Below are 10,617 nucleotides of genomic sequence, written 5' to 3' on the forward strand. Positions count from 1 at the left end.
ATTTATTGCTAGGCATTGAATGTTTCTGATCCTGTTGTAAATGGTAGTAAATGGTATTTTTTTAAAAAAATTTTTAGTTGGTTGTTGCCACTGTATAAAAATATGTTTTGTGGAGTTTTTTTTTTTTGGTATATTGACCTGGTATCCAATGAATTTGCTAGCCAAATTATTAATTCTAATTTATTTGTATATCCTTTTAGAGATTTTTGTGTATTTTATCACACAATCTGAAAATAATGACAAATTATTTCTTCCTTTCTGAAACTTCCTTTTTAGTTTTCTTTTTTTTTCAAAAATTTTTTATTACATTTATTTATTTTTGATAGAGACAGAGTACAAGTGGGGGAGGGGCAGAGAGAGATGGAGACACAAAATCTGAAACAGGCTCCAGGCTCTGAGCTATCAGCACAGAGCCCCACACGGGGCTCGAACCCACAAATGGTGAGAGATCATGACCTGAGCCGAAGCCGGACATTCAACTGACTGAGCCACTCAGGTGCTCTGCTCCCCCTTTTTAGTTTTCTTTTCTCTTACTGTACTGGCTGGGTTCCCAGCAGAATTTTGGCCAGAAGTGCCAGAAACTGTCCTGTTCACTGACAGGGAGGACGGCATCCCCTATTTCACCTCTGAGTTTAATGATTTTCTACAGGTTTGTGTTAAAGACTGTTTTCTTTCTTTCTTTCTTTTTTTTTAAATTTCTTTTAATGTTTATTTATTTCTGAGAGAGACAGAGACAGAATGCGAGTGGGTTAGGGGCAGAGAGAGAGGGAGACATAGAAGCAGAAGCGGGCTCCAGGCTCTGAGCTGTCAGCACAGAGCCAGACGTGGGGCTCGAACTCACAAACCGTGAGATCATAACCTGAGCCGAAGTCGGACGCTCAACCTACTGAGCCACCCAGGTGGCCCTGTTTTCTTTTTTAAAAATATTTTTAATAATTTATTTATTTAAATTCAAGTTAGTTAACATACAGTATAGTATTTATTTCAGGAGTAGAACTCAGTGATTCATCACTTACATACACACCTAGTACTCATCACAAGTGCCCTCCTTATTGTCCTTCGCCCATTTAGCCCATACTCCCACCCCACACCCATCCGGCAACCCTCTTTGTTCTCTGTATTTAAGTTTCTTATGGTTTGTCTCCCTCTGTTTTTATCTTATTTTTCCATCCCTTCCCCCCATGTTCATCTGTTATGTTTCTTAAATTCCACGAGTGAAATCATAAGATATTTGTCTTTCTCTGACTTATTTCGCTTAGCATAATACCCTCCAGTTCCATTCACGTTGTTGGAAATGGCAAGATTTCACTCTTTTTGATTGCTGAGTAATATAAAAAATAGATTTTTATAAGGTGCTGAATTTTATCATATTTTCTTCTGTATGATTAAAAGATTTTTTTAACTTTTTTTTTTTTTTTTTTTTTTTTTTGAGAGAGAGAGAGTGGGAGCAGGGGAGGAACAGAGAGAGGGAGACACAGAATCCAAAGCAGGCTCCAGGCTCTGAGCTGTCAGCACAGAGCCCGACACGGGGCTTGAACTCACAAACCGTGAGATTGTGACCTGAGCCAAAGTTGGATGCCAAACTAACTGAGCCACCTAGGCACCCCATCTTCTATATGATTTTTTTATCTGATTTTATTCACTTATGTGGTGAATCATATTACCTGATTTTAAACATTAAGTGCTTCCTTGCTTTCCTGGAATAAGTACAACTTGGTCGTGATATGTTTTTCTTGCCACATACTATAGGATCTCTTTTGTAGATGGCTGGTAATTTTCCCTAATCAACTAATAGTTCATTGAATTTGAGTAACTTCAAAACACTGATCTTTTTTTAGTTTCTAGACACATCTTTCCTTTGCTTCACTGTTTTAGTGATATTTATACATGAATTCCAATTGAACATATACATAATATCCTTGGTAAACTTTAATAACCATATTTTTCTTGCTAATATTTTGAACATCTTGTTCATTTTATTTTAATTTTATTCAGCTTCTTAATCTTGACCTCATTTTCCTGTAAGATTTATTCAGCCAAGTCTATATCCTGTGTTTCAAAATTTTATTTCATTTTTGTTGTTTTCTTCCCCATTTTTGTTCCCTCAGCTAAACTCCATTACTGCTCATCTCTTACACCATGTATTTTATGAGTTCTTATATTTCTGAGCTGTCTTCTAGTTCCACAGAGCTAATTATTTCCTGATGTTTTTCTTTTTAAGTGAAATGTGATCCTGTAACTTCATCTTCCGTGTGTAACACTTAAGGAATGAAGTGATGGGACCTGGGTGGCTCAATTGGTTAGGTGTCTGATTTCAGCTCAGGTCAGGATCTCGCAGTTCGTGCGTTCGAGCACTGTGTTGGGCTCTGTGCTGACAGCTCAGAGCCTGGAGCCTGCTTCGGATTCTGTGTCATCCTCTCTCTCTGCCCCTCCCCTATTCATGGTCTCTTTCAAAAATAAATAAACATTAAAAAAAATAGTGAGTGAGGTGAGTGCCCCTCCTCATCTGCTATTTGCTTCTCTCTTGACCCTTTCATGCCCATTGGGTATTATTATTATTATTATTATTTTAGAAATATGGAACTCATTTCTTATTACTACATTCAACCTGAAATTTTTTTCCTGGACCACCCATTTCAGAATATTTGTGTTGGGAAGGAGCAAAGTCTATGCTTTGAGCTTGAGAATGTTCCTTCAGACCCAGGGTCACACACATAAGGGAGATTTTAGGCTGTCGTGTTGTGATGTGAACTCACAATTCCTGCTCACAGTCTGTTCACAGTCCCTCTCCTTGCCACATACATAACAAGAGAAAATATTCTTCAGAAGGTCTGTCTCAGTGGTGTCCTGTGTGGTTCTTCCAGAAGTCCAGATGGATAGAAGAACCATCCCCTGATATGCTCCCTCCTGCTTCATGTTCAGGAGGCCCCAACTTAGCTTACCTCCTTCAGCTTCTCAAAGTAGGAGGCATCCTTTCTTCTGCATATTCCACTGTCTGACCTTCACTAACCCTGGAATAGTTTTCTATTTTAGGATCCATGTTTCAGAGCTCAGCTGCTTAAATAAAGCTGCATTTCCCCTTTATTATCATCCTTATTGTTTTGAGGTGATTTCTCAGAGGAGGAGAGGAAGTAATGATTCTCACAACACTAATGCTAGAGTTTTGGCCTATCCTTATAAATAATCTCTAGGGTCATTGACAAGACTTACACTCTCCGATCCTATTACCAAGCTATTCAACAATAAAAACTGCTGAAATTTTGCGGGATTACGTATCTATAAAATGTCAGTTTCCAGGGAGTGTTAATTGGCCAGTGTGTCCTTAATGGGAATAACAAGCCAAAGTTTAAATAACAAATTATGGCTTCTAGGCATAACATAACTCTTATCAAATAATCACCACCATAACCTCTCACCTCTTCCATCCATGGTTGTGACTCCAGGACAAACTGTCAGGGGCACTATTGCTAAAGGCGCCCTTCTTTGTAGAAGTCAGAAATTTCATTGTTATTGAAATATATTTGAAAGTTTAAGTTAAACAAAAGCAAATGTGACAGAAAAAATAAAACTTACAATCATGATTATATGTGGGTTAAATGTCTCATCATTGCCTATGTTGCCTTGTGACAATCTGTAAGTTCTGGACACATGAATTTCTTGCACAGAAACTGCAGTAATAACACCATCAGTAGAAGTGTTTCATTGATGAAACCAGACACAGAAGTGTATTTTGAATTGCAAAGCATAGTTATTCATTTGGTCTTATATTAATATTACTTCAAATAAATGATGGTTGTAATTTCCATGCAGAGTTGAAAATGAGTCAGTTAACTATGGAAACTCCTGGGGTTTTTTAAAAATGATTTTCCCTGGGTAATTTACAATATACCTTAATTGCTAATGAGATAACCCAGCATCCCTAAGGTCTTCCCAGACTCAACACATTTCATCATTGCTCTTTGGGGAAATGGCCTGTCATCTTTCACACTGCAGGTTTCTCTTCTCAGTCATATAAATAGGATGATTCTCCTTGGACAGGAACAGGAGTGTCTCCTGTATGATCCCCATGGCAAGTGGGAGAAATCTTGTAAGTAAAGAATAATTACATTCTCAGTGTTATTTAGGTGAAGAGAGAAAGAAACATTCCCTACTTTAAAAATCATGTTGTATTTAAATTAGTTTACAAAATTCTCAAAGAAATGTACAAAAGAAGCTTCTGGCTTTTATATGAATTTTCTGTCCTTCAAAGTCCGAGACATGTTTAATCACATGTAATGAAATGTACACTAGAAATGAAAATGAATATTTGTGTTTTTAATTTCACCCCCAGAGTTCATAAATTCATTTTAACAAACATTTTTAAGACCCTAGGAAGTAGTTTATAACACCGCTATATACATAAAAAGTTCATGTCTGTGAAAGAAAGAGTTAACGTTTGTTTTACGAGGTAACGTAATAAATTCAATTTTGTGTACATGTGGTATGGGAAGTTACTGTTATCAAAGTCAGTACAAATGCCGAAAAATTAGCTAAAATTTAAAATCTGAGGCCCAAAGGATGAGAGGGCCAGAAGACCTAGGCTGTTAGTTTTCTATGAAAAATTGGTAAGGGAAGCCTTGTGACACAGGAGGAAGGGGAGAAAGGAGAGCCCGTTAGAACACTCTGGGGACAGAGCTAGCAGGGAGGGTGCCCTGGGTGGGGGGGGTCAGGAGGGCAGCTAGGTGGTGTCTTTGGGAAGGCAAAGGGCAACGCTGACATGGGGGCACTAACCTGCCACTGAGAATTCAGGAAGAAAAATAACGTGGAAAAGACCACTGGTTTGGAAGCTAGGAATTCATTTCTGTGCATGAGAGACATTGTTTATTTTTTTTATTTTTATTATTAAGATTTTATTTAAATTCCAGTTAACCTACATGCAATATTTGTTTCAGGTCTACAATTTAGTGATTCAACCTATACAGCACCCAGTGCTCATCACAAGTGCCCTCCCAATACCCATCATCTGTTCCTCCAGCCTCCCACCCACCTCAGGAGAGACCTGTTTTAGTTGAATATTTGGGTTGAGCCTTTTTTTTTTCTTTGGTAAAGTATAATTAATTCACAGTTTTATGCTAGTTCAGGTGTACAATATAATGATTCAGTAATTTTCTATCTTTCTCCAGGTTCATCACAATAAGTACACTCTTAATCTCCATCACCTATTTCACCTATCTCCTCCACCCCCCATCTCCCCTCTGTTGATCAGAAGTTTGTTTTCTATAGTTAAAAGTCTTGGTTTTTGTTTCCTTTTCTCTTTGTTCATTTGTTTTGTTTCTTAAATTTCACATATGTGTGAAATCATGTGGTGTTTTTCTTTCACTGGTTTATTTGGTTTAGGATATAAACTCTAGCTCCATCTACCTCTTTGCAAATGACCAGATTTTGTTCTTTTTGATCGCTGAGTACTATTTATATGTGTATGTGTGTATATATATATGTATGTGTATGTATATATACACACATACCATTTCTCCATCCATCAGTCGATGGACACAGGTTGCTTCCATATCTCAGCTATTGTAAATAATACTGCAATAAACATGTGGGTTCATATATCCCTTTTAGTTAGTGAGTTCATTTTCATTGGATAGCTCAGTAGAGACATTACTGTATTGTATGCTAATTTTAATTTCAATTTTTTTTTGAGGAACCTATATAGTTTTCCACAGTTCCTGCTTGAGTTTTTACAAAGACACCACTTTTTTTTAGGTATGAAAGGAAAGAGTCAGATGTGATCAGCAAAGTTTCTTTTAACAAATCTCACATATTCATGGATGTTTTCTCTGTGCCGATCCTGAGGGGAGTCATGAAATATGAACACAAAAATAACACAGCTCCCCCTCCTGAGGTGTTTTAACATTTCATATGTATGAGTCATAGAATGGAAGTTCTTGTAGGATGAGAGGAAGGACACAAACGAATATCAGAGATTGAATGTAAAATGAAGAGATGGAAACAGGAAGTGGTGGATGGTGGATACAAAGTTCAGATGAAAAATGGCATCTGAAGGGAAAGTGGGAGGAATGCTGTTCTGGGACCATGTGGGGAAGGGCAAATAGCATTTGGAAACCCAAGTTTTGAGATGAAAGAAAAAAGTTTGACTTTAAAATCTAAAGTCAGTTGGTCACTAGGGTGGCTCTGTCAGTTAACTGTCCAACTCTTGGTTTTGGCTCACGTCATGATCTCATGGTTTTGTGCTCAAGCCCCGCTTAGGGCTCTGTGCTGATAGCATGGAGCCTGCTTGGGATTCTTTCTCTCTCCCTCTCTCTCTGCCCCTCCCCTGCTCATGCTGTCTCTGTCTCTCAAAAATAAATACATAAACTTAAGAAAGTTTAAGATATAAAGTCAGAAAATTTACGTAGCAGAGTGAAAATGGAGACCCAAACTGAGCCCATGCAGTTTAAGTAATAGAAAAGGGGTATTAGAGGTATGAAACCTGTGTTTTCTATGAACCCTTGAATGAAAGAGACAATGAGTAGTCACAGAGTCCAAACCCCCTTCCCAGCACCCCGATTAATAAAGAGAAGTCCACTGGATTTCATCAGCCTTTCATCAGGCTTTTCCTATGATATTTTGCAGGTTTTAGCCATGGCATAGAAGCCGACAGAAAACTGAGAGTAGGGTTCTAGTAGACAGGTCGCCCTGGGATAAATTCCAGACCTAATTGGATAAACAGAACAAACACTCAATGAGATGTAAATACTGATGTGTTATTTGATTATATGATATGTTTCTTGCCAGCTATAATTCCACTAATATTGTTTATAAACACACTCGCTTCCAATATGTTAATGTTTTATTGTCACAGCTGATATTAAGAAATAGGAAAATGGTCAACAATACCCACTTTGGTGGATTTATACTCCTTGGATTCCCAGGGCAGCCACAGCTGGAGATGATCATCTCTGGGGTTGTCTTTCTCTTCTACACCATTGCCTTGATGGGAAACATGGCCATCATCCTGCTGCCGTTACTGGATGAACATCTCCAGACCCCCATGTACTTCTTCCTTAGGAATTTGGCCATCTTGGATCTCTGTTATATCACAAATATAGTCCCACAGATGTTGGTCAATGTCTGGGGCAAAGACAAAAAAATCTCTTTTGGTGGCTGTGCCTTTCAACTTTTCACTGATGTGACACTATGCACAGTCGAATGTATGCTTCTGGCTGTGATGTCTTATGACCGATTCAATGCTGTCTGCAAGCCTCTGCACTACATGACCATTATGAACCCCCAACTCTGTCGAACCCTGGTGGCCATGACCTGGGGAGTTGGTGTTACTAATTGCATGATACTTTCACCCTATGCCATGAGTCTTTCCCGATGTGGGAACCACCATTTGGATCACTATTTTTGTGAAATATCTGCAATGGTGAAGATTGCATGTGTGGACACCACAGCCATGGAGGAAACCTTATTTGCATTATGTTTTTTTATTTTCCTTACACCACTCCTTCTCATTCTAGTTTCTTATGGCTTCATTGCTATAGCTGTGTTGAAGATCAAATCTGCAGCAGGGAGACAGAAAGCATTTGGGACCTGTTCCTCCCACCTCATTGTGGTGTCCATCTTCTATGGGACTGTTATCTACATGTACATCCAGCCAGGAAACAGTCCATCTCAGGATGAAGGTAAACTTCTCAGTATCTTTTATTCCATTGTTACTCCCAGCTTGAACCCCCTGATCTACACACTAAGGAATAAGGAGTTCAAGGGGGCCATGAAGAGGCTGATTGGAAAAGAAAAATGTTCCTTGGAAACAACAGGACACTAATATCTTTTTATGAGAAGTTTCCAATTAAGAAATTGGTCCTGTGTAACATACAAATCATTGCCAAATTATTTTAGTAGTACTCATCACCTAAAAGTGAAAATTATACCTAAAATGTTGCTTACATTTTAGCATCAATGTCCCAAATTGCCAAGGGTTGATTCTAAAACAAGTATGTCTCTCAAAGTCACCAGTTATCACCTTTGATCAGTCATCCCCACCTGCAGCCAGAGAGCAGGCTCTATGGAGTCCAAGCATTGTACTGTGAGGGGAAGGAGGGAAGACTTTACCAAACTGGATTCAAGTTATAATTTATCAGATATCTTTAAATTATCATGACACTTTAACAAAAAGAAAAAAGTTAATGTTCTAACTATAAGTTTTTACACTGACTATACAATTTGTTCATGTGAAGACAAAATCATTTCTGTTCAGATCTTAAATGTTCCTGCCATGTCTATTTACTTTAAAAGAATCTTAATATATTATGTAAACTGGCTAAAATATATTTCTACTTGTAGCTGTTTTCTGCCTGAATCAGGACTTTCTCAAACTTAGCCTGTCAAAATAAAATGTGAGAATAAATTGGATGCAGAGTTTGATATTATAACACTGCTAACAAATCATCCTTGATTTCAAATTTCTGAGTTCATTACAGCAGGTACATTAATCTTTTTCATTAATTTGTAGTAAGTAAACAATACATGGAAAAATAAATAATGTGTTTATTAGCTCTTTTTTATAAAGTCAGCAAAAACTTGACCAGAATGTTACAAGCATATTACAAAATAAAAAAAAAGGAAAAAGAAAATGAAGGGAATTTTTTTCAATATCTTTCATGAACATAGATGTAAACATCCCTAACAAAAGATTAAGAAATCGAATCCAGAAATAAAGGTTAACATGTCAGTCAAGTGGGTTTACTCCCACTATGCAAGATTGGAGTAACATTGAAAATCAATCACCACATGATTCTGTTAATATAATCCATAATATTAACAAAATGAAAGTAAAAACAATAAAGTTATTTCCATAGATTCAGTAAAGCATTTCAACATTCATTTACTGGAAAACAAAGGCTCTTAGCAAACTTGGAATATAAACAAGTTCTGTATCTTGATGATGATTAAGTTTCCATCTAACATATTTGAGGAGGAGGCTAAACAACTCGACCAATAGGATAATATGGAGTCCAGAAGGAGCTCCAACACATAGACAGCCAACCAATTAATGACTCTTGTGCCCCGTAGTGCAGGAGGGAGAGGACAGTCTTTCAATACGTAGCTCCAGATCAACTGACGTCCTTGTGGGAGAAAAGACACTTAAACTTATACATAAAAATCAATTTCAACTTGATTATAGATATAAGTAAAACAAGATGGATTTTAATGATATTATTCATGAATTTTGAATAGGAAAAGATCTATTAAATAAGACAGAAACTTTTAACCATAATAGAAAAATTTGACTAAATTGAAATATAGTAAAATTAAGACCATACCTTTGTGAAAAGTTCCATTAAGAGAGCCACTCCGTGTGTGTGTGTGTGTGTGTGTGTGTGTGTGTGTGTGTGTGTCTGGCTGTCTCAAGGAAAGAATTTCCATCCAGACTATACAAAAAATTCCTACAAATCAAAAATAAAAAAACAGAAAATCTAACACAACAATCACATATCCAAATGGACAATACATAAAAATATACTTAAGTTCAGGGTTATGCTAAATGAAATAAATCAGACAGAGAAAGATAAATACCATATGATTTCACTTACATGTGGAATGTAAAAAAGTAAATCAAAAAAAAAAAAAAAGAAAGCTGAAACAGACCCATAAATACAGTGAACAAACTGTTGTCAGAAGAGAGAGTGGTGGGGGATGGGCAAAATGAGTGAAAGGGAGTGGGATATACAGGCTTCCAGGAATACAATGAATAAGTCACAAGAATAAAAGATACAGCACAAGAATACAGTCAGGGGTATCATAATAGTGTTGTGTAGTGAAAGATGGTACCTACACTTGTGGTGAATGTAGCATAGCATACAGAGTTATTGAAAGACTATATTGTGTTCACCATACTTCATGTGTTCACTATACTTCAATTAGAAAAAAAATATTTGCAGATAACACTATAGTCTATGTAGAAAACCAGAAAGAATCCACCAAAAAATTGCTACAGCTACTACATGAATTCCGCAAAGTCACAGGGTATAAAATCAATGTACAGATATTGGTTGCATTTCTATACACCAATAATGAGGCATCAGAAAAAGAAATGAAGGAATCAGTCACATTTACAGTTGCACCAAAAACAATAAGATATTTAGGAATAAACCTAACTAAGGAGTTAAAAGATCTATACTCTGAAAACTATAGAAAGTTTATGAAAGAAATTGAAGAGGATGCAAAGAAATGGAAAAAAAAATCCATGCTCATGGATTGGAAGAACAAGCGTCATTAAAATGTCTATACTATGAAAAGCAATCTACACATTCAGTGCAATCCCTATCAAAATACCATTAGCATTCTTCATAGAGCTAGCACAAAAAATTCTAAAATTTGTATAGAACTACAAAAGACCCTGAATAGTCAAAGCAATGCTGAAAAAGAAAAAACTGGAGGTGTCACAATTCCAGATTGCAAGCTATACTACAAAGCTGTAGCCATTAAGACAGTATGGTAACTGTCACAAAAACAGACACATAGATCAATGGAATAGAATAGAAAACCCAGAAATTGACCCACAACTATATGGTTAAGTCATCTTCAACAAAGCAGGAAAGAATATCCAATGGAAAAAAGTCTCTT

At 36.8% G+C, this 10,617-nt stretch overlaps 1 protein-coding gene across 1 annotated transcript; it reads left to right on the plus strand.

Moving 5' to 3' along the window:
• The first annotated feature begins 6,747 nt into the window (after window positions 1-6,747).
• On the plus strand, window positions 6,748-8,421 carry LOC102960928 (olfactory receptor 2W1-like). The gene has a single exon (XM_007085930.2). It carries the CDS (start codon window positions 6,767-6,769, stop codon window positions 7,814-7,816), a length of 1,050 nt encoding a protein of 349 aa, XP_007085992.2. The 5' UTR covers window positions 6,748-6,766; the 3' UTR covers window positions 7,817-8,421.
• The last annotated feature ends 2,196 nt before the right edge of the window (window positions 8,422-10,617 follow it).

This window comes from Panthera tigris, chromosome B2, assembly GCF_018350195.1.
Source record: "Panthera tigris isolate Pti1 chromosome B2, P.tigris_Pti1_mat1.1, whole genome shotgun sequence".
Classification (NCBI taxonomy): Eukaryota; Metazoa; Chordata; class Mammalia; order Carnivora; family Felidae; genus Panthera; species Panthera tigris.